The sequence below is a fragment of the Notamacropus eugenii genome, chromosome 1 (assembly GCF_028372415.1).
Source record: "Notamacropus eugenii isolate mMacEug1 chromosome 1, mMacEug1.pri_v2, whole genome shotgun sequence".
NCBI lineage: Eukaryota > Metazoa > Chordata > Mammalia > Diprotodontia > Macropodidae > Notamacropus > Notamacropus eugenii.
In genome coordinates, this window is record NC_092872.1 from 294,311,756 (window position 1) to 294,337,086 (window position 25,331).

Here is a 25,331-nt window from a genome sequence, read left to right on the forward strand (position 1 = left end):
AGAGCCTTAAAGAGAGCATTAAACACATGTTCCCATGAAGACAGCAATTACCAACTTAACCTCTCATGTGAGACTCTACTAGGCTCATGGAGCAGTCTAATATTTGCATTACAGCAAATAATCTGGGTACTATAAAATTAGGTGCTATAGTCTGAATACCTTAGGCAGATACCAGTTATCTAGTGCAGCAGGACCAGGGCCCTATTAAGGTCCTCTGGGCTCAGGGACCTAAAATTAAATTCATTTAGAGGGATACGATATCTACTTAGTTGGGAAGAAACAAGACACTGAGTTATTCTAGTTCAGCTAAACTGAGGCTTGCCCCTTCTCTGACTTTTAAAAAACAAAGAAGAATCAGAAAGAAGCATCATTTAAACTTGTTTTGTCAGCTCTCATGTTCCTATGTACCTTTTCAAACCTGATATAATTCTATGATCTATTAGCATGGTCAATGAGCCCTAAGAACTGTTGCTCCCATTGAAGGCAGGGACAGTTTTTAGCTTTGCTTTGTATTCTCAGTGTTTGGTACAGTGACTGGTGCATTGTTGTTCAGTTGGGTCCAACTCTTTGTGACCCCATGGACCAACTGACTATGGGGTTTTATTGGCAAAGATATTGGAGTAGTTTGCCATTTCCTTCTCTAGCTTTATGCAGGCAAGTGTTAAGTGACTTGCTTAGGGTCACACAGCTAGTGTCTGAGGTCAGATTTGAACTCTGTTTTTTTTTTTATTCCAGGTCCAGTGCTCTATCTACTTCACTACCTACCTTCCAAGAGAATAGTAGCTACTTAATAAATGGTTTATTGACTAACTGACTGACCCTTCAAATTCTAGTTCAAACCCTTCCTGAAATATGAATTCTACATACTACATCTGACTGAATCACCCAGTGTGATAACCAATCCATATCTCTCTACTTTGTCTCCAAGGTTATTCACTCAACTCAACAAATGTTTAGTAAATGTTTACTAGGCATAATGCCTCTCTCTCTCATATATATACATACATATATATATATATACACACACACACACACACACACACATATATATATAATACCTAGATATAAGGTAAGTATATGACATACAAAGTATATCATAAGATGCCTCATTGAAAAAAAAGGGATACTATGCTAAAATCTAGATCTACCAGTCTAGTAACCTTGTCCAAAAGGAAATGAACGTAATCTGACAAGTTTTGTTCTTAACTAATTCTTCAATGGCCCTCATTAGTCCAGAGACAATGGAAATCTGCCTTGAAGAGCATTATTTAATCTCATGGAATTCCCACTCCCCCTCCCTTTTGAAAAAGATTAATTTTTCTCTGTTTATTATTATTATTATTATTACTATTACTATTATTATACCTCATCTCTATGTCCCATAAAGTGATGTCATCGCTGATCCACGGATTAGAAGGTTCTGCTGGAGTTATCAAAGGATCATATTCCATATACTGTTCTGTGTAAGCAATTAAGCTGCAGCCGGGAGGGAAGGGAGAGACAGAGGAGACAAAGTCACCAAACACCATAGCAATGTCATGTCAGGGTCACAATGTTGTACTTCGAATGATCAATGCACTTACCTCACTAGATGCTGGGAATGAGAAGCAATTAGCAGGAGGCTCCATCTCATTCCCCAAGCAGTGAGGGGGCCATTGTACAGTAAAGGGAACATGTAGCTCAAGGTTTATTTCTTCCTACCCCAAGCTGGGCTCATGTTCATTCCTTCAAGGAATCTGAGATGGATTTGAAGTTTTAGAAGACAACTGACTCACTATCACTTTACTTCTCCATAGTCAGAAGAAGTAGAGGGATTCTGGCATTGGATATAGATTATAATCTCTAATATTAGAGAAGTCATCCTCTTTAAGACATAAATACTGGGAATGGAGGACATGGGAGCCTTTTAAAAGAAATTATAATGCTCTGGATTGAACTACTCACTTGGTCCATTTCGATTTGCCCGCAATGCCATGTGCTGCTCACATGATCATCTAAAACTGAAAATGCTTATGTATGATGGACTCAGGCAGGAATGTGCTGGCAAATGTTTAACAAATGGCTCCCTGAAAAGTGTATGGGTGACTTTTAACTTTAATACGTATTATTAATATTTTTCCACCATTTAAGTCTAAACAATCAACAGAACAATAAATCAAGTCCTGGTTTGTACTGTTTGCTGATTTCTGAGGTGTAAATGCTCACACTGAAAATTTAATGATCATCTCTGTGTTTGAGCTGGTTCCAACATACCCCACGAGTCCACATGGAGGCACCACTGGCTTTGGCAGTCCCTGTCCCATGATGGATGGATTTAGGCTGGCTACATCAAATTTGGCTTAACTGAATCCCCAAAGGATTAAGAATTTCTACTTCTAAAACCTCATCTCACATTCCTGCTTAAACAAATAGAAATAAAAATGGTTTCTCTTTAGCCAAGTTTAGAGTGAATAACTTCAAAGATTTTGGGGGAATGTCTATGTTTGGCTTCCCTTTACATCATCTTTCCCCATCCCCAACCCCTTTCATTTAACCTGCAAATCAAAAAAAGTCATAAGGAGTTATTGATGGTTGAATAGATAACAGGAGGTTAGTGCTGACCATTTGTAAAAGTTCCTTTCTCTAATAATGAGAAGTTAAAATGAAATTTGGTCTAGAGTAGAATTGTCACAGTACAGTGAAAAAAGTATTGGATTTCCATTTAAAAGACCTGAGGTCTAAACTCAGCTCTGCCTCTTATTTGACTTTGGGCAAGTCACTTGACCTCTTCTGGCCTTAGTTACTATAAAATGAAAGGGTTGGACTAGATGGCTCTAGGTCACCTTCCAACTTTAAAGTGATCATTATAAGCAAATATAACGGGATGGGGAGAGGAAGGCAGATTCATAATGGTTAGCATTTATATAGGGCTCTGATGTTGGCAAAACACTACAAATATTATCTCATTTTATCCTTGCAACAACCTTTGGTGTTAGGTGCTATTATTACCCCTATGGGGTAATGAAAATGAGAAGCAATTAGCAGGAGGCTCCATTTCATGGGAAAACTGAAATTGACAGAAGTTAAGTGACTTGCCCAGGATCACACAACTGCCTAAGGCAGGATTTGAACACAGATTTTGCTGACTCCATTTTGCTGGTTCAGTATCTATGAAGCCTCTCTTGTAGAATAACAAACAAGGGGCACATATTTAAAATGCAAGTGGTGATGGGGGAGGGCAGAATTTGGAGGCTTTGCCTAAAGGCCCCCAAATGCTATGTCCCATCTCTGGGGAACATGTATCCCCTGAAAAGTAATCTGTTTTTCAGTCATGTCTGACTCTCTGTGACCCTATTTGGGTTTTTCTTGGCAAAGATACTGCAGAGGTTTGCCATTTCCTTCTCCAGCTCATTTTACAGATGAGGAAACTGAGTCAAACAGAGTTTAGTGACTTGACCAGGGTCACACAGCTAATAAGTATCTGAGGCCAGAGTTGAAGTTGGGAAGAGGAGTTTTCCTGTTTCTAAGCCCAGTGCTCTATGCATTATAGAACCACCTAGCTGTCCATGAAAAGTACAAGGAGATGCTAATCTGAAGGGACTGCATAGGGGCTTCCTTGATTAGTGCTTTCTCCACATGTGTGAAAGCCTAACAACAACTCGAAAAAAAGGTTTTTGTCTATTCTTTTCAACCAAATCACATTGCTTTATTAGTACAAGAGAAGTAATGGAATGGGCTAAGAAAGGCTTACAGAAAAGAATTAAGTGGTGAGCTTGAATCAAGGGAATGCCAACAATAAGAGTTGGAAGGATTTTCTGTTTAAGACAATGTAGGAGATGAGTTGTTATAGAAGCTGGAGAACAACAGTCTACGAAGGCATGGGTGTGAGTGTGACTAGCATCCTTCAGAATTCCAATGGAGAGGACAGACTTTGTAAGATGCTGTATCAACTTTTAGTTTATTAAACTTTTTACATGATTATATAACTACCTTGGAGAAAAGGAGGAAGCCACCTTAAGAATGGAGGTGGGTGACTTTATTAATGAGCACAGTAGGTGAGGGACAATTAGGGGCTGGCTCAGGAGGAAGGGCTCATGAGCATTAGAAGGTTCTTCATAGAAGACTAAAATGTTCTATTTCCCATTACGGGATGAGGTGCAAGGAGGTGACTCTTTGCTAGTCAGCGCAAAGAATAATCTTAAAATGTCAGAAAGAAACTAAGAAAATGTGATGTAAAGCTGTGGAGTCAGCTGGCCCCAAAGGCCCCAAAATGGTATGTTGCTTTAGCCATCTTAAGAGAAATAATAGAATGTGCTAAGAAGAGCTGGTGTGGAGAAAATGGCTGGATTAAGAGGTGAGCCTGGATCAAGAGACTGCATTTGATAGGACAAGGAAGGATTTTCTGTGTAAAACCATGTGAAATGTGGGATATCATCTAAGCTAGAGAGCCATAGCCTACGAGAACACTCTGTGTGAATGTGACTCGCATTCCAAGAGTGATTGGTCACAGAAAGAAAGAAAGAAGGAAGGAAGGAAGGAAAGAAAGAAAGAAAGAAAGAAAGAAAGAAAGAAAGAAAGAAAGAAAGAAAGAAAGAAAGAAAGAAAGAAAGAGAAAGAGAGAGAAAGAAAAAAAAGAGAGAAGGAAGGAAAAAAGAATAAAAGAGACAAAAGTCATAAGAAGAGGGAAGTGTCCATAAAGTTCTTAGCTGTGTACACTGGCAAAAAGACTCTAAAAGAAAAATTGCCAGTTTTAAGTTAATATAATGGATAAAAGTCAGTAAGGAACATGAAATGGAAGTGAAATAGAAAAGGCCCTTGAAGTCAGAGGATCTGGATTCAGATCCTGACTCTACCACTTACTCTCTACGTGACCTTTAGTTCAGTCATTTTTCAGTCATGTCTGACTCTTCACGACCTATTTGGCATTTTCTTGGCAGAGAAACGGGAGTGGTTTGCCATTTCCTTCTCCAGCTCATTTTACAGGTGAGGAACTGAGGCAAAAAGGGTGACGTGCCCAGGGTCACTTAATTAGAAAGCGTCTGAGGCTGGATTTGAATTCAGGAAAAAGAGTCTTCCTGACTCCAGGCACCATGCTGTATCCACTGTGAAGGTCATTGCATGAAAATTTGAAAAAAAGCTAGAAAAAGTGGTTGAGGTTTTATATTTTCCATTTGCAACTGCTCCAAATTCCTTACCATGAGTAACAAGAAAGGTTTAACACTTGGAGAGATAGTAATAAACATGACAGCTCTACATGTGTTTTGTGAGTGAGGGCAGGGAAAAAACATTGAAATAGTCAGGGTAAGCAAAGAGAAAATGTGGTTTCTAGAGCATGGGGAACTACATGCGACAGGCTACATTGAAAGTGAGTAGGGGAAGGGATGGAAATGCTTTACAAATATTTTCTCTTTTGATCTTTGTGACAATCCTGGGAGACAGGGACTATCATTAACCCCATTTTATGGTTGAGGAAACTGAGGCAGATGGAGGTTAGGGAACTTGCCAAGGTTCATATAGCTTACTAGTGTCTGAGCCTGATTTGAACTTGGTTCTTCTTGACTTCAGGACAGAGCACTGTATCCACAATGCCATCTAGTTGCCCAAGCAAGAATTCTGGCAAAGTCACAAAAGTGAGTATTTTAGAAAGATGATACATACAGATAGATAGATAAATACAAAGATAAATATATGGATATAGATAGATTTCCATAATATAAAATTATATATACGACATATATAATATACATTACATATTATGTACATGTTATATATACAATATGTACAACCATATATTATGTTTATATTATGTACACATTATATAATTTATAAGTATAATTTATATTACCTGTAATGTTTGTATATTTATATGATATAAAATAATATAATTGTATTATATTATACACTATAATTATAATTCACATAATGTATAAGATATATTATGACATTATATATAATTATAATTTATGTCATATGATGTGTTCATATATACATATATATGAAATTTTTTTAAGTTTAAAAGGACTCATGAATTCAAGGTCATTGACAGAAAACAATGTAGGGTAGTTGAAAGAAAACTGAATTGGGAGTCAATAAACCTGGATTAGAATCTTGATTATGTTGCTGCCTCTTTGAACTTGGTCAAATCGCTCTCCTCTCTGGGTCTCAGTTTTCGTACCTAGAAAATTAAGGAATAGGACCAGGTGCTCCCTTAAGGTCACTTCTAGTGATAGATTCTAGAAGGACTATTCTCGTTTAAAGGGCAATAGGAAGTGAAATTGGAAACCAAGGAAATGGTAGAAATCTTTTGGTTCACTGGTCTTCTTTTGATCTAACAGCTTCTGTCACGTGATTCGTAAAGCAAAATAAAATCTGATTAAGATGGAAAACGGTCAAAACTCTGGAGATGCAGAGAGGAAAGGAAACCAGAGAACTTGGCATGCCGGTCTCGTTAGTTTTGATAATAAAATTACTTGACATTTGGTTATATACAGTAGCACTTTGTAGGCTACAAGGCCTTAGAGCAGTGAAGCATTTCTTATCTTGTCACCCCAGAGAAATCTGTTCAATAAAAATACTCATGAGGATAAGGGAGATAACACATAAGCGGTCAGAGTTCTCTGGAAAAACGAGGCCACTCCAAGTCCAAGGCATTGTGGCTATGTCCCTCCTTACTCAATTGACGCTGGTTTCCAGTTTAATTGCAATTAAATTGGTTATAACATTACCTCTGGTTTTTCCTTAATTACTTAAGAAGGTTTGAGAAAAAGAATGGAAGACCTGGTTGTGTCCTGAATCCATGGGAAAGTCATTTCTGACTTCATTTAGTTGTGGGGGTGGTTGTTGGTATTTTTGTCCTAGAAGTTACATTGGTCATTAAGATGACACATTTCCATCACCATGGCAGATTTTTAATAGACCCTTAGGATCTTTAGTCCCATACTGTCTTATCTCATTTCATTAATTACATTTCATGACTGCTGTAGGTCAGGAGTCAGAGGAAGAAGCAGCAGCCATCCCAGAGATGGGTTAGTGAGATGAGGTTGAAAAGAAACCAGTTCCACAGTTGGCTTTAACACTAATATGAACTAGGATGAGGGAGTTGAGCGGCCAATGCAAAAGACAATCATTTCCATTTGGGAGTAGGGTAGTGTGATGACTTTAAGCAGGACTGGGGCTTATCTTGGTGCCACTGTCAACACTTGGACCACTCAGGGGGAGAAAAACCACAGAGGACAGATACACAGAAAAGCACAGCAGCTCCTCAGACAGTTTGGGAAAATCACAGGAAAAAAAAGTGTTAGTCCTGAAAGGAATCACTAAGGTTCCTATTTTTCAGATGAGGAAACTCAGGTCTAGGGAGATGGAAAATTTTATGCAGCATCATACAGGTTGGAAGTGGCAGAGGTGAGATTTGAATTCAGATCTTCTGACTCTGAGTTCAGTGTTGTTTCTACTGAGCCACCCTGCCTCTCCCATGATGGTGACAGTAGGCTGAATTTTCCCTAGTTTGTCTCAAGGATTCTCTGTGTGAGTAGACAAAGAAGTTCAGTGGAAATCAAGCAATCCTATAAAGCTGTTATTCTGGAGAATTTATAGCTTACATACTGCAACCATGCACAATGGTACACAGTTGTGTTTGTGTGTGTGTGTGTGTACGTGTGTGTGTGTGTGTGTGTGTGTGTGTAGCAGACAGCACAGAACAATGAAAAGATGGTTGTCCTTGATATCAGAAGAGAGCTGGGTTCAAATTCTGCCTCTAACACTGCCAGTTGTGTACCCATGGGCTTACCATCTCTAAGTCTGAGTTTCTTCACCTGTAAAATGGGGATAATACTACCAACCCTACAGTGCTGTGAGGATCAAAGGAGATGAATGTAAAATGTTTTGCAAGCCTTGAAAAGCACTACACAAACGGCATTTTAAAATTATTTTTATTATTAATCTTGTTCTTATCTTTTTGGTGAAATTCAGATAGGAACATACTGTGACAAGTTTCTTTTATATTTAACCTTCCTTCCTTCCTTCCTTCCTTCCTTCCTTCCTTCCTTCCTTCCTTCCTTCCTTCCTTCCTTCCTTCCTTCCTTCCTTCTCTCTTTCTAGCAGTACAGTGGATAGAGTGTCAGAAAGACTCATCTTTCTGAGTTCAAATCTGGCTTCAGACACTTCCTAACTGGGTGACCCTGGGCTAGTCACTTAACCCTTTTTGCCTCAGTTTCCTCATCTGTAAAATGAACTGTAGAAGGAAAAGTGAACCACTCCAGTACCTTTGCCAAGAAAACCCCAAATGGGGTGACAAAGGTCAGATATGACTAAAAATGACTTAACATCGATCATCTTTCTAATACTTTTTTATCCTTAGTGTCCTGTGGAGTACTGTATAGGTAGATAGAGTAAGTGCTTTCTGTAACTGATATGTCTTAGGACCTTGTTTTTGGTCACAAAAAACAGTGGCAGGCAGAATGATGGGGATGATATATACTTTATCTTGTTTCCACATAACTTTTCTTCATTCTACCATAGTTCTATATTATAAAGTTCTTTTTAAATTTCATATAATTTGGGGATTGTGAATATTTATATTATGACCTATTAAAATATTGCTCTTAAGTTTTTATGAATCAATGTTAGGTCTAGGAATTAGGGGAAATAGCTCTATCTGTGTTAATGGTCTAGTTCTAGTATTATTATCTCATCCTTCCCCCATTTTTAAATGGAGTTCAGATAGAAACAGTCCTGGGACATGTTTCTATATCTTTCTGTAATTTCTGATGGCAATTATCTTATCCTGAATCATTATCATAAACCTTTTCATCTTTTTAAAAATAAAAACATCCTCTCATGTCTCCTCTATTAGTTTTGTCCAACTAATATACCATTAGGTGAATACACATATGTCCATTATCATAATTATTACTGGTCCATGTGTGTATACACATACACATCTATGTATTGGAGCATTATTTCCAACTACAGTAACACTCCAGAGTTCATAGTGTTGACAGCTTCTATCATTCAGACTACATCAAGTGTAAGAAAATAACCAAAAAGGCCTGGGGAAAACCAAAATAAATGTCACAAAATCCAGGCATTAAAGCTCAGGTGCTATTTTTGTTTAGTAATTCAGTTGTGTCTGACTCTTCTTGATCCTGTGGAACATAGTATGGCAATACTATCCATGGGGTTTCCCTGGCAAAGACACTGGAGTGCTTTGCCATTTTCTTCTCCAGCTCATTTTACAAATGAGGAAACTGAGGCAAAATGAATTCAGTGACTTTCCCAAGGTCACACAGCTAGTAAGTATCTGAGGCCAGATTTGAATTCAGGAAGATGAGTGCACCATCCACTGTGCTACCTAGCTGCCCTAACCCTATCCTACAATTATCAAATAGTTATTGTATGATATTTCATTTTCCAGATATAGGATTGCATAATTTAGAAGATGTCAAATCTACTCTGTTCTCTGCACAGATCGTGAGCTCTGTGAATTCAGAAATGATCTTAATTATCTTTGCATATTTCCTAGTACTAAGCAGTGCTTGGGTTCATAGTCAGTGTTGAAAGATTGCCTGAACAAGGATATATTCTTCAATGAGATCTGAGTTCAGATCTGACCTGAGACGCTAGCTAAGTGACCCTAGGCAAGTCACTTAACCTCTGCCTTACTGTTTCCTCTTCCATAAAATGGGGATAATAGTCATAGCACCTACCTTCCAAGGTGGTTAAGACATATTTGTAAAGCACTTTGCAAACTTTAAGGTGTCATATAAACAATAACTATTATTGCTATTATTATTACTATTATAATTTAAGAAGGTAGGGAGACGTACAAGACCTTTTAGAAAGGCTTCCATGAAAAAGGGCTAAAATAAAAAAAATTGCTTCTGAAATGGAAAATTTCTTCATAAAGAGCATGGTGACTCATAATGACTCGTTGCCAACAAAGCCACCAAAAAAGGAGTTGACAATGAAGGAAAAGATAAGCACTGACAACAAGCCCAGGTTTGGATCATTTTGTTTTTCCAGAAATTCTTAAGGGGTACATGGATAGATTTCAGAGGGCAAAACATTTGGGTGGGAAAAAATATTACATCTTTATTTTCATTATTTCTAACTGAAATTTGGCATTTCCTTCAATGATGCATATGGGCAACAAAACATTACTCTGAGAAGGACCCATAGGTTTCACCAGGCTACCAAAGGTAACACAAGAAAGGATAAGGGATTTAAAGAAGGCCTCTCAGAATCCAAAGCTGCCAAGACTGGGGAAGAGGGTAAGGACATTACCACATAAAATGGGCCACCATGCTCTCCTCATTCCCTGGTCTCTGCCTATTTGCTCATTCCAGGACCAGACCCTTCCTCCCTATTAATCTGGTTCCTCTCGCTTTTCCTAAGAAGCCCCTAATTTATCTCAGCCGCAAAGGCCCTCTGTATCTCCACACAGCCATCCCCAAGGCCCAACCTCCCTGTTCCTATGGAACTATGTGAATAACAATGCCTTTGTCTCCTGGGGATGAGGTCCTTTGCCTGATGGCTTTAGATTAATTAACATTTATCACCTGGAGCCGGCCCAGGGAAACCAGATCCAGGATGTGTGTGTGTGTGTGTGTGTGTGTGTGTGTGTGTGTGTGTGTGTGTGTGTGTGTGTGTGTGTGTGTGTGTGTGTGTGTGTATGTGTTCACCTGAGAGAAGCTCTGCTTACACCTCAGGTGAGCAGTAACACCCAAACACAGCTGCCAGAACGATACCCATTAGCATGGGGGGCAATACTCCTCTCCTTCTCCTTTCCCCTCCAACCCTTTTCCATAGACACTGACGAATGGTGAGTCTGAGGTGTTTTATCTCTTACTAACACTCCTCCTTTCCTCTGCCCTTTTCTCCCTGGGAGTTTCCTTATGGCTCTCATGAAAAACCTTTGTGTCATTTTGAAAAGTTGCCAGTTGTCACCGCGTCACATAAAATCTGGCTCTCCCTGGGCGGGGACCCCTGAGAGCTCTGTGCTGTGAAGTGAGAAGTAGTCAGGTGGAATAATCCCTTCAATCTGAGCAGTCTCTCAAGCACAATTAGACCATACCAGGTGAGGGCTCCTCACTGACATTAATATAAATAAACAAACACTAGGCCTGTGCCAGTCTGCTCTTCCTACTCCCTGCCCCTCCCCCTTTTGTCACCCCCACCTTTCCCCTGCCCAAAGGAAGAAATACCATAATTGGTGCCATAACACACTTGCATGCTGCTCTGGATAAAGCCCCTATGGTATAAGTCCTCCTCGTAATGACTGGGGTAATAAATGCCTACCCCAAAACAAAAAGCAAAGACATTAGACCATGTTTATTTCAATGAGGGCCTGAGCAGAATATGACTGAGGTCCACAATAACAATGAATGCTGGAGATGGTACCCAACACAGGTGATGGACTCATTTTACAGACAAGGAAACCGAGGCCCCAAGAGCTCAGTTGATTTGTCAATTACCTCCGTTCATTTAAGAGACCAGAACTAAGGAAAGGTGATCGATGGACAAAGAGAGGCTTTCCGTTGTTATGTCATGAAACTGCACTTGTGGAATTCTGGGAAAAGGCAGTGGATGCATTTAATTGGTCCCCAGACACCCTAGGTTGTTTCCCTCACAGAACTCTTTCTGGATAAAAGGAACCACAAGTAACATGTCTAAAGGCAATTGTAGAGAACCTCTCCTTTTTACACAAGACCAATATTCTCTTAAGAAAATATCAACATGGCTGCAGACGTCACAAACCAGATCCCAGAGTTAGCTGAGGATATGACATCAGATCATAAGTATGCCACAAAATGATCCGTTGTCCCCAATAGCATTTGGGGTGCTTTTACTTGAGGAATACATGAATAGGCATACACTGTAGAAAAAAATGCATTAGCTCCAAACCAGCAAGTATTTTAGTCTTCTGGTGAAGGTGGAAGATTCACCTCTCAGTTTAGTGGAAATTTTTCTTAGTTTCATTTTAATTTTAAACTTGACTATTTTCATGAGTATTTGATGTGGAAAACAAATGCCTATCAGCTATCAGACTCCATCTAAATGTCTGAAAATGATGATCCTATAGACTAAAAAGTCAATCAACAAATTTGATGAGGCTACAGAGAGAGTCACATGGAATGTAGCAGATTATAAATTCCTTCAAGGCAGGGACTGTTTTCAATTTGCTAAGCATTTATTAAGCTCCTACTATGTTCTAGGTTGATCTCTGTAACACCATTGCCTGGCATAATATCTGGCACATAGTAGGCACTTAATAAGTAAATGCATATTGATTAGTTTGGAAATGCTTAACTCTCATGATGCCATGACTAACCATGATTCCAGAGCACTGATGGGGAAGCATCAGTCTTGGCAGAGAGGTGATGGACTCAAGAAACAGAATAACATGTGCATTTTTTGATATGGCCAGTATATGCAGCATAATTATGCACATTTATTACAAGGATTTTGTTTTTTTTCTAGTGAAAGAAGGTGAGGGAGAGAGAAAATATATAGTTGTGAACTGAAATTTTGAAAAAAATATTAAGTTAAAAATGCCTGTTGATTGACTGAGGATGTGGACATGTGACACTTTGAGAGGACTGGGGACATCTTGTAACTTAATCAAGATGATCCAGAAACTCCCCAGATCAACCCAAATTTCCTATCTGAAGGAAAAAAAGGATACATTTTTCTATTGTTTCTAATGAATAGTTGGATTTAACTTACAGCCTTGATGCCTTTAGATATTAATGATTTCAGGGGCAACATATGGACCAACAAATGTTCAGTTTGGGGTAGCTTGGCTAGATTTATTCCAAAAAGTTCACCAGGTGGTCTTGCCTTGAGTTGAGAAACAGTCTATTTAGTGGGCAAAATTAAGTCTCCAGCAAGATAACTGGGCAGAGCTGGCTACTCATATAGCTTATATCCCAAAGGTATGTGCCAGGTGTATCTAACTTATTCATGACAAATGTTTTCTTTACAGAGGTTTTATTTGATGCAATTCAATGAGTGGTACCTTGGAATTTAATGACTTTGATGATCACATCCGCTTCTGCTTATAATACCTCAAAGGACACCCAAGAGTTCTTTCCCCCCTATAAAATGAATCTGGGCATTTTGCACATGAGAAGGGAACAGTTTTATTTAAAGAAATCAAGAAGCTCATCAGCTTATGAAGGACTGCTTTTTTTCCTTCTATGGCTATTTTTTAAAAAAGATTTTAGAGTTTATGTAGTTTTCTTGTGACACCAGAGAAGGACAGTAAGACTTGTCACCTTAAATAAATTGGTATCATTCTATTGGACTTAATTTTTGATTCAAGAGACCACTACTTACTCTTGTCTGGCTCAGAATAGCCTTAATAACAAGGGTTCTTGATATCCTGGTCCTGTTCCATGCCCATTTTGTGAACCCAGAAGAAAGCAGTAATATTAACAGCAGACTTACCTTTCAGCTACTTTGGACATCTTTAAACGATGTCTGTCTATCTGTGCAGTCAAAAATGTTATCTGAGAAAAAGAGATGACAGGGATATTAATGTGGCGCCAGAATGCTCTTCCCCTTACCCTCTACCAATCCAAAGCCTACATTTCTTCTACCTCCAACTGAAGATACTCCAAGAAGCTTTCCCCAACAACCTCTGTTTATAATGCTATTTTCTTTCATTCCTATCACACAGAGGATTTGTCCTATTTTTTATTTTGTATATGATTTCACGGGTATAAATTTTGTATCTCAAGATTGTTAGTTTCTGAGGGGCAATGTGCATGTTTTATATGCCTTTTGGATCTTCTGCCTAGAACAGCTGCTAGTCCTACAATAGACTTTTATTTACTCTGAATCTCATCAGCATTTATACCCATAGTCTTTTTTTGTGGCTTCCTTCCTTCCTTCCTTCCTTCCTTCCTTCCTTCCTTCCTTCCTTCCTTCCTTCCTTCCTTCCTTCCTTCCTTCCTCCTCCTCCTTCTTCTTCTCTGTCTCTGTCTCTCTGTCTCTGTCTCTCTGTCTCTGTCTCTGTCTCTCCCTCTCCTCTCTCTCTTGTGGCCAGACCTATGATTTTATCAGGAAAGGAGCTCTCAATATGGAACTCCTTAGATTAATGAAGAACTTTAACTACTTTGAACCATCTGGTCACAGAACCCTTATGTGTCAAAGGCTATACTTAAACTCAGGCTTTCTAAGTTCAACTCTGACAAACTGCCATTCAAACCATTTTTAACACACACACACAATTTAGAGATAATTTAGCTTAATATCATTTTATAGAAAATTAAGCTTAATTCAATTCAATAAAAATATAATAAAGTTTTAATAAAATACAAGCTCTTTAAAGACAAAGATTATTTCATTTTTATATCTGTATCCCTAGCACTTAGCACATGGTAGGTGCTCAATAAATGCTCAATGACATGAATTAAATAGCTATGTTAGCATACGTATCTTCTCTTTTCAGAGAGACAATAAGCTGTTCAAGGGCAAAGACTTTGCTTTCTTCCTTTACATCCACCTAGTATCATGTTCTGTATACAGTAGATGATAAATTGTTGAATGGGATTTTAGGCCACATATTATGCCTTTACAAGTGAACCATTATAACAGCAACACAGTGTCATGTGCAGTTAACTCTGTTAATCTTCCTTCCTTGGACTGACAAGTGCCAGGCACATGGTAGGCAATTACTACATGTTTATTGCCTGACTGATGGGACTACCAACAATCCACTGAGTAGTGTACTTACTGGAAGACCTCAAGTCAGTTATACTCCAAAGAGGATCACTGATTTAGTCCAATCCCTTCATTGTATAGATGAGCCTCTCTGAGGCTCAGAGAGAACTTTTGCCATGTATAGTAAAGAATCTAAGTTTGCTGCTTCCAAAGCCAATGTATTTCCACTATACTACACTGCCTTGGAAATGTTTCTAGCAACCCAGAAACTTGCTCATCTTTTTGGACCTAAACGTAACCAATTTCCCATCCTTCCTCTGGGGTGTTAGGAACTGCCATGAATAATTCACATATGCACCTGTTTTCGGATGTCCTCTTTTGTAGTTTTCCTGATTGGCTGGGCAGGTATATGCACAGGACTTTGGGATTGAGACTCTTCTGTCACTCCATACACTGACTAGAAAAAGAAGGAAAATATGAGGGATTCAGGTGCTGTTAGGAATCAGTGCCTTTCTTTTCCCTCATCAGCAATGGTCTTTCTATAACACCAGACACATTTCTCCATCACAGAAATGAAGAATTTCGTATTTGCTCATAGGACTTTAGTGATTTCTAACCTCATTTTCTCCCCCAGTATAGTTTTTAAGGATAAGGGAGGGTTAAATTGTAACACTGCACAGTCTTGTGGGGGTTAAATTGTAATATAGCATGATTTTAGGGAGTAATTTTATAATTCCTTAGCTCCTGCCAAGAATAGGTGCGTGCACTGGAACCAAACCTAAATAGATTGTTCTACCAAAGTTAAGCTAATATTATTGATACACTGAGGTCATGATAAACTTAACCAATGAAGAAATAACAGAATGACAGTTCTGAAAAATAGTTATATCGAAAGAAGTTTTGAGAAATTTTTGTTCAGTCACTTCCAATTCTTTGTGACCTCGTGAACCAGCTGTCCATGGACTTTTCTTGGCAAGGATTCTGGAGTGACTTGCCATTTCCTTCTCCAGTTTTATACAGGCAAGAGCTAATAATGTCTGAGGTCATATCTGAATTCAGATCTTTCTGATTCCAGGCCTCGTGCCCTTATCTGGTGCACCACCAAACAGCTATACTGAACTAAGTTCTGAGAAATAGTTATGTTACACATGGGTTACTACTTCATTTTCTGTAGAAAAAAAAAGTGCCCCAGTGGATTTCTCTTGTGGCAGGCTGCTTACAAACACAGACTCTGAAAGCCCGTATTTTCCCCTTTTCAATGATTATATCAAGGATTGTCTCCGTATAGGTTTATTTTAGCCTAACAAACTGTAGCTGTGACAGATATTTTCCCAAAAGGATAAACTGATAAACCAGGGACTCTTCAGCATGGAAAGACAAACAGCTCGGTGGTGTTATGATTAAATTTTATCAAGTCCTGTACACAGATAAGGTGGAGAGAGATCTGTCTATCAGCTTCAGGATCACTTGTTGTTTGTCCTTTGTTGTCAAAGTGTACCAATGACAACATGAGGGGGATTTCTTGACTTGTATGTTACTAAGGAAACCTTCTCAAAGGCTGAAAAGAATAATTTCAGGAGAAATAATAACGGTTGATAATTTATATGGCATCTTAAGTTTTGGAAAGTTATCCACATATATAATTTTACCTGAGCCCCACAACAACCATGTAAAGAAGATACTATGATTATTATTATCATTGCCATTTTATAGGAGCTAAAGTTTCTCTTCCATGGTCCCACACTCACTTAGCACTGGAGGAAGACTTTGGACATAGAGCTTCTTGCTTCCAAATTTAGCACTTTTATAAAAAGGCTATCATAAGGATATATAGGGATCATATCTCTACGTTACACAGTGGCACATGTTACAATAGAACTAAAAAACATCAAAAACATAAATGGATCTGGGATTTCATCAATGTAGATATTCCCTCCAAAGATGCAGATTGCCACCAATTTGTGTCTTCCTATACTGTGAGACTTTTGTCTATGTCTCCTCGTAAGGTTGATGCTGTAGGAATAGAACTTTGTTGTACTAGTGAAGGATAAAGGTAGAGTCGAGAATAGGTTCAGTTTTATCAATAGATTTCATAACTTAACTCCTACCTTATGAAGTTTATATTATACCTTATACTTTGCATACAGTATCAATCACTTTTAACTACATTATCTCATTAATTTCTCATGACAGCTGGGTAAGGTAGATAGTACCAATACTATATGTCCATTTACTAATGAGGAAACTGGAAATTTTGAGATATTAGGGTCTTAAAAGTCAATACACAAGTACACAACTGGTAATCAAACCTAATTCCAGGGTTCTTTCAGCTACAGGTAAGTCCTCCAATAATACATCTCTTAGGACTATAGTCACCCAGAATCCTGGGTTGTTTGGAACAAGGTTTAAGCCCCAAATGGTGTTTTAATGGAGACCCATCTAAGGAAGGGGAGTCTGGGTAACAGTCACAGCTCCTCACCCAAAATGAAACACTCCTTGGTCTTACAGTCTATTGCCCAAGTAACAGGAAGGTTTAGAGGGTGTTCTTGACATAGAAACGTTTTAAATGCAGCTAAATGAGCTGACCTTTTTGACCTTCTGGGGATTCTTCATCCTACGACATTTTCTGATATCCATTTCTGTTGTATTCACACAACCTGGCTGGGAAAGGAATCATTGTAAAAATTACTTATTGAAGCTCTAATTGATTCAAATGATCTTATTACCACCATTAAGTCAGGTCAACAATTATTTGTTTAGTGACATTTTTGCAAGGCAACATGGTAAGCACTGGGGATTCAAAGTAAGGAAAATTCAATTAAAATGCATAAGCATACAAATACAGGGTGTCCCCAAAGTCTTTGTGTGATTGTAAGTTATTAATAGCTTAAAGTATTAAGCTAGTGTTAAGCTATTAATAGCTTAAAGTGTTCAGCTAGTATTAAGTTATAAATAGCTTAGCACTGCACAAAGACTTTGGGGATACCCTGGATATGTTGATTTTCAACAGTGAACAAATTAATTTTGTTTAGTGGATCTGTTCTTGCCTTATGCCAAATGACAGATTTTAATACGATCAGGAAGTTGATATTTATAAATGGCTTTTTCTGTAGACTAATAGTAAGGGGAAGGGAATAAACATTTACATAGTGCCTGCTATGTGCCAGGTGATGCCTTAAGCTTTTACAAATATTATCTTATTTGATCCTCACAACAACCCTGTGAGGTGGTGCTATTATCACCCCCATTTTATAGCTGAGGAAACTGAGGGAAATAAAGATTAAGTGATTCATCCAGGGTCATACTGTTCAGTTGTTTCCGTCATGTGTGACTCCTTGCGACCCCATTTGGGATTTTTGGAGTGGTTTGCCATTTCCTTCTCTAGCTCATTTTGCAGATGAGGAAACTGAGGCAAACAGAATGTAGTGACTTGCCCAAGGTCACACAGCTAACAAGTGTCTGAGGCCACCAGATTTGAACTGGGAAAAACAAATCTTCTTGACTCCAGGCTCTATCCATTGCAACATCTTAGGGTCCTCGTCATTTGGGGACTGAATATTTTTTGTGCCTGTTTTTGGAAAGTCTGGGCTTGAATATTTTAACCATTTTTAATTATGTGAATAGGATAAGAAAAGGGAAAAGTCCTTAGTCCATCTTCTGTTTTATGAAGGGATATATAACTTGTTTTGATTACATGGAATTTTCAAAGAGTCTTGAAAAATGCTGTCACATTTAAGTATTTGTAAAAATCAGAATGTTTTTACTCTCGAAATGTGAACTGTGGTGTTTTCCTGAGAAAACAATTTGCTGAGGGAATGGGGAGAGAGGGGAATCCCTTGCATTTTCAAGGATAGATATTTTAGAGTCAACTTTGTGTGGCTTTTAGGGAAAATAAAATAATCACATGAATGAATAAAGGCAGGTAGGTGGCACATTTGATAAAGCTCCAGTCCAAAGTCAGGGAGACTCATCTTTGTGAGTTCAAATCTGGTCTCAGACACTTACTGACTGTGTGACCCTGGCAAGTCACTTAATGATGTTTGCTTTAGTTTCCTCATTTGCAAAATGAGAAGGAAATGACAAACCACTGTAGTATCTTTGCCAAGAAAACCCTAAATAGGGTCATGCAGTTGAACATGACTGAATATGACAGAACAACAAATAAATGAATAACAAAGTGGGAGATCATTCATTTCCCAAAGACAGATGTTCGCAGGCTAAAGACTACCTTTAATCTTAAGAAGGGGAAAAGGAAAATGAGAAAACTTATAAAACTACACAAAACTGTCTCACCACTGGCCTGTGAACATCCCAGAATGCTCGTTCTTGACTATCCAAAATTTTTCTTTCTGTTTTATCTTTTTTCCGATCAATCCTAAAAATGGAAAGAGAAAAGGGAAATAGTTTGCACTTGTCTTTTGTAATTTCTTAATTTCTTCCACCCACCTCTATTTGCTTTCATTTCTAAAGAACTAGTGCGTCTATTGCAAATGGAACAAATACATTTACTGTGTTCATTTTAAGATCATGAGGTCCATATGTGTAAAATGCTGGTCACTTCCTTCTTCCCCTCCACTTGGTCCCACAATGAAATTAACAAAAGAAAATATGTTTGGACCCTAACTTACAGAGAGGTCCATAATGAAAAGAAATTGCATATGATGCTGGAGAAAATCAGTTGGCTGAAGGTTGGTTGAAGTGTAAGCTAAAACATATACTTCTTGAGGGAGGACTGTTTTAGTAGGTGCTTAATAATTGCATGTTGAATTGGGATAGCATTTAGTGTGTAAAATTTAAATATAGGCCAGTCCATTTCTCATCCTTAAATTTGTAAGTTTGTTTTAGGTCTAACTTGCTATAATTCTAACACTTCAAATTTAAGCCTAGTTCCCTTCCACTCCACCTTTTCCTCAAATCAGAGGAAGGATCTTAGCACATGACAGGATCTCTAGATGTCTCAACGTAGATTTCTAAATCAAATCACCCCCATTTTGATTTCACTAGCTTCAGCTGGTAGATGATCAAGTTGTGAAAGGTAAATTACAGGTGACAAAAGAAATACTTCATTTTCTAATCAGTAGCCCAGATGAGAGGCTTTTATTAAAACAAGGGGAAAAAGTGTATTGCTTCATATTCCTTCTGTAAGTAAGAAGTAACTCAGATTAATTGCCATGTACCAGGGAACTTCGAGCTTCCAGATCTCATGGGAGTACTTTAGTTTACTGGACTGAAATAAACCTATAATCACCCTGTGATTTTCGTGATAATTACCACGTACTTAAATGGTCCACAATTATAAAGTAATCACAGAGTTAATCAAAAAAGTTAATCGAGAAATACCATATGTATATCAAGTGACAATTCCCCCTCCTTTTCTAGCATGTGAGGTTCTTCTATTCTGAAAGTACAAATTAACTTTTCTCTTTGTTTTCCAGGCTCTTCGGGATGCAAAGAGATTATAAACCTTGTTATCCCTGCTCCCATTTCTGCCCCACCCACTATCATCAGCTTCTCCATGGCCAAGACTCCTGTAGCAGTAACCACTCTGGAGTGATATACAACACTGTGCAGAGGACACCTAGCTTGCTAAGGTTACTGAGAGAGAGTGATGAGATCTTGGGTGAGAGGCAGCGCATAATGAATTGTGAGAAGGAAGAGGAATGCAGCAGAAAGGTCAGATGGATAACCTGTCAACAGAACCTATAATATAGAAGTTAACACAATGGCATCCTAAGAATCATCAATTTGAACAAAGTCGCTACCATTTTTCTCTTTTACTGTACCATAGGGGGCTGTATGGGTTGCAAGCAGGAGAGGATGTCATGAGTGAGACTGGTTGTAGCGAAGGTGGGGCTTTTCAGCCTCATTCCACAGTATACCTGTCAATGTCTACATCTGTCACCATAAATCTAAAAAGGAAAGAAGTGGGAGGGAAAGCAAAAGGGGGATGGGGTATCCTGTACACATTCATAGTAAGTGGGGGTGTCAATATGATAGTGGTGAGAGTGGGAAGGATGGGCAGGCAAGCCTTTAGAAAGATGACATTTGGTCATGCTAATGGAAAGAATTAGGAGAGAAGAGAGTAGCGATGACTAGGGAGAAATTTAGAATATTATAGATCAACACCTTTACAAAAGTGAATATCTAATGAGTTCCAGTTTAGAAGGATAAAATGATGAAAGATAAAGGAGATACAAAGCAATGAGTTAGAATGGTTCATGACAGTGGTCCCTGTCCCTAGATCTTATACTGTAAGACAAGGAAGGCTTTGAGTAATACAGGGTGGGTTACTTCTTGCAGTATGGGTCCCTAACACCTGACTTATGGGATGCTTGTGAAGAGATCCAAGAGTTTCTTCTGTGTAAGCATGCCCCAGATCCTCAAGGGTGGCTACACCTTTTCAACCTCCTATTTCTGCAAAGAATTTCCTGTACCCACAATGTCTGCCAATCTGAAAATACTGGAAGGGAAGTTTACATGCTTCTGCACTGTATCCATCTCTGGTTCTTGGTATAGCCTGCACCAAATGTAAAGATTCGTTTTGGGGAGGGGGCAAGATGTCTTGTTGAAATCAAAAGAAATCTCCAGATGTCTAAATGCATTTCCACACAGAACATAAAGTGGCTTGGAAATTATTTGGGCAACTGCAGATTGTTCAAGTCAGGGTTATAGGTGAAGAAAGGATTTTCCTATAAGTATTCTAGAACACCCACTTGGTAATTTTCCTAGTGTGAAATTAACCAAGAAGAACATATACATCAAATTATAAGAAAAAAACACCATCTGGGCTGAAAATTCAGAGTGATTTCTAGGCAAATCCTGGCCTTTATTTCCACAAAGTTGTTTTTATTAGAAAATAGGGAGGAGAACCAGAAATCCTAACTCTGGTTGCCCACTCCCTTGTACACATACAATGAAGACACATTTGGAATGAAACCCCTTCTTTTCCTGGAAGGGGCTCTGTTCCATTCACATACTTCACTTGGGCTTCTGCTTGCATAAAGATGAATTCCCACTTCCTTGCAAAGGCCCTCTGGAGTCTTGCTAGGTTTTCCTGATAAAAAATGAAAATCAATGTGGGCATTAATCATAATAAGTATTGGACCGTGGCTACCATGCTCATTACATTTGCGCTCATCCATATTTGGTCAGACAGAACAAAATAATGGTCCCCCGTTTTAAATTCATTAGACTGGAACTTGATTTAGCTTTGTACCATATTCTGCTACACAGGAATGCTCTTCCAATCATCATCAACATGCCAACTAAAGGAATTATCTGACTCAAGTTTGGAGGGAACCACTGGAACCTTTCTTCCAATAGGTCTCATCATAATACCCACTGCTTGGCTGCATATCCAATATAAGTTAGGGTCTAGAGATATGCTTGAGTTTTCCATTTGTGTTCTATGGATCTGAGGATAAATGAAGCCTGCTGGATATTTCTGCAAACAAAAACTAGGAGAATGGGAGTGGTTTCTTTGGACTTATCTTCTATCCTTAAAACTAGGTCACTCTGAAAGAGGAGAAGCCTAAGAGACCAAGTTAGTTTTCTAGAATCTGACCAATGCAGAGATGGAGTCTCTAGCACTACAGATTTAGTGCCGGAAGGGACCTTAGAGGCCATTAATTTTAACTTGTCTTTTTCTTCACCATGCACAAAGCAAATATGTTAGGTTGGAGTGGGGCAGGGAAGGAAGAGAAGAGAATTTCATTTTCTAATTGAAAAGTGAAAAAAAGGCAGAGAGAAAAAAAATGTTTCATTAAGAGTCTCTCCCGAAGAAAAAGGGGAGAAGTATTCTTTTTCATTCTTTAATTCAGTAGGATTATACATAGTGTGCAGTAGATAGGATAGTAAGTTGACAGGCATGCTACTCACCTGCCTGATTCTGATTGAATGCAAGTCCAGAGTTCACATTCTGCTATGTATTTTCATAGTTAGTGCCAACACCTAATTGATTGCTTTTATTAGGTTATTAATATAAAAGAAGATTAAACTGAAAAGTACCATACAGACAGCTAACATTATGCCTGTTTGGACAAATAGGCACAGAAACAAAAATGACCCTTGGAATCTTTCTCATTCTGTTCTTTTTTGAGAATCCTTTCAGCTTTTTATAGTATTGAAACTTCACTGGGAATTGGTACCACTATCTATTCTGAACATTCTTTTACACGGAAAATGGAAGGTGACATTTTGGGACCTGAGTCTTTCTCCTAAGGTTGAGGAAGTTACATAGACAAAAACTAAAAAATATAAGTAGTCCAAAAACCTTTACAACCAGACCATAAATAGGGAACAGTTTCAAAACAGTATCATTTCAATTGGAGGTGAAATGTCTAGCTATAAGGAAATCAAAGGTGCCAAGGTCTGCCAGAATGTGAGAAAGAATGGAAATAAGTATTTATCAAGAGCTTACTATGTGTCAGGCATGTCTAAGTGCTTTACAAATATTATCCTATTTAATCTTCACAACAAACTGGAGAGGTAGGTGCTAGTATTATCCCCATTTCACAGTTGAGGAAACTGAGGCAGATAGAGGTTAAATGACTTGCCCAGGATCACACAACTAGTAAATATCTGAGGTTGGATTCAGGTCTTCTTGACTCTAAGCCCAGTGCTCTATCCACTGTGCCACCTAGTTGCCTCTAATGACAATTTTATAGCTTGTTTAGAAAGCTCATCAAAGTCAGTGAATGACCCTACAGATGGGTGGATAAGAAACTACATGGTATTAGTGGAAAGAATGATGAACTTGGATTCAAGAAGACCTGGGTTCACATCTTGCCTCTGATCTTTATTAGCCAAGACTAGGGGCAGGTCAGTTACCCTCTCTGAGTCTCAGTTTCTTTACCTATAAAATGGGGATAACTCCATGGAGTACTGGCACCTCATGAGATTGTTGTGAAGTTCAGAAGAGACTGTGTGTGTTACGTTCTTTGTAAACTTTAAAGTCCTATATGAATGTTACTTATATTATTACCTACCTAGTCCCTGTTGTCAGAACCAAAGGAGACCATATAGTAGGTGAAAGTGCTATGGAAATATAAATTATTATTAATACTGCTAGCATAAAGAGGTTACTATGGAAGTCCCTCATTAACTGGATGAGGTTATGGGCTATTTAGAAGCACCTAAGGGGCACCTCTCCTGGCATTCACACTAGCTTTTACCTTAGAAGACATAGGGAGCTCTTCCGATAGCTTCCTAGTGACTCGGGCTATTTTTAGGATGATTGGGAGCTGAAAGGCAGGAGGTGATCTCTTACTGGAGGAGCTATCCTAGGTGGGGATAAGGATCCAGAGAAAGAAACTGACCCTCCTTTACTAGATCCTACCTGTATGAGTCCAGAATCTTGGAGCTACCTAGACTATGAATGACACAATTGTCTTTTCTCCATTCACATGGAAAAGTTTCTGAAATAGCTTTAGTGACTAAAATTTAGTCCCATTTCATTATTTTTGGTACTTGTATCCCTAGTTCCTGGGGACAATGCCTGGTACACAGTAGATGCTTACTAAACACTTCTTGTTGTTATGACAACAGTTTTAAGGGATAATGGTCTAGTCTTATCTGTGCATTGACCTCCTTGCTATTCCTTCAAGAAGACATTCCATTTTTTGAGTCTGGTTATTTTCACTGGCTGTCCTCCATGTCTAGAAGGCTCTTTCTTCTCATCTCCGCCTTCTGGCTTTCTTTAAGTCTCAATTGAAATCCTACCTCCTAAAGGAAATCTTTGCTGATCCCACTTAATTCTTGAGTTGTTACTATTCAATGATTTTGTCTCATCTGACTCTTCATGACACCATTTGCAGTTTTTTTTATTAAAGATACTAAGGTGGTTTGCCATTTCCCTCTTCAGCTCATTTTACAGATGAGAGAACTAAGGCAAACAGGGTTAAGTGACTTGCCCAGGGTCACACAGCTAGTGTCTGAAGTTGAATCCAAACTCAGGTCTTCCTGACTGGACTGGTGGTCTATCCACTGCACCACCCAGCTGCTCCCGGTGTCTTCCTTCTGGTGTCTTCCTTCCTAAATCTCTAATCTATTTTGTATATGTGTATTTGCATGTTATCTTCTCGATTAATTCATGAGCTCTTTGAGAGCAGGGACTGTCTTTTGCTTTTCTTTGCAACCTCAGCACTTAGCAAAGTGCCTGGCACATAATAACAGGCACTTAATAAGTATTTATTGACTGAATGACTGCGATAGTCCATCTCGAACAGTGAGTCTTAGTATGCTTAGAGAATAGCAAACCATGGGTAGGGCTGCCTGGCCCCTGTGCCCAACAGGCTGCACTGGGCCTCAAGTTAACTGTGGAAGCCCTCAAAAGCAGGAAGGAGAGGAGAATTTAGTAGGTGGGTGGATTTAAAGGTAGGGATAATGTTTGTTTATACAAGAGATAATTATTCCTGGTCTTTCGTGCTTCCTCTCTTCCCTCAGCTGCCAGCCCTTTAGCCATTTCACTGTTCGTTAGTACCTCCACCAGAGGGTGGGTGGGGAACAGAGGAGGAGGAGAAAGACTTAAAATTAGCCTTATAAAGATGGGTTTGGTGGAGGTGGAAATTATTGGCTACAGTTACATTTTTTTATCATCTGTGTTGATTTTGTGTTTAAACTTTTCTGAACTTCATTTTCCTCTTCTATGAAATGGGGGCAACTCTATTGGGAACAGAATTCCTGGG

General features: G+C 38.7%; 1 protein-coding gene across 1 annotated transcript in view; it reads right to left on the reverse strand.

The window, feature by feature from the left end:
• Positions 1–25,331, reverse strand: part of RGS6 (regulator of G protein signaling 6) — a 662,738-nt gene that overhangs the window by 99,771 nt on the left and 537,636 nt on the right. Inside the window, 6 exon segments of the mRNA XM_072629224.1 lie at positions 1,366–1,476; positions 13,429–13,490; positions 15,005–15,103; positions 17,233–17,307; positions 18,940–19,021; positions 21,624–21,700. Of these exon segments, the coding sequence (XP_072485325.1) occupies positions 1,366–1,476; positions 13,429–13,490; positions 15,005–15,103; positions 17,233–17,307; positions 18,940–19,021; positions 21,624–21,700 (506 nt within the window).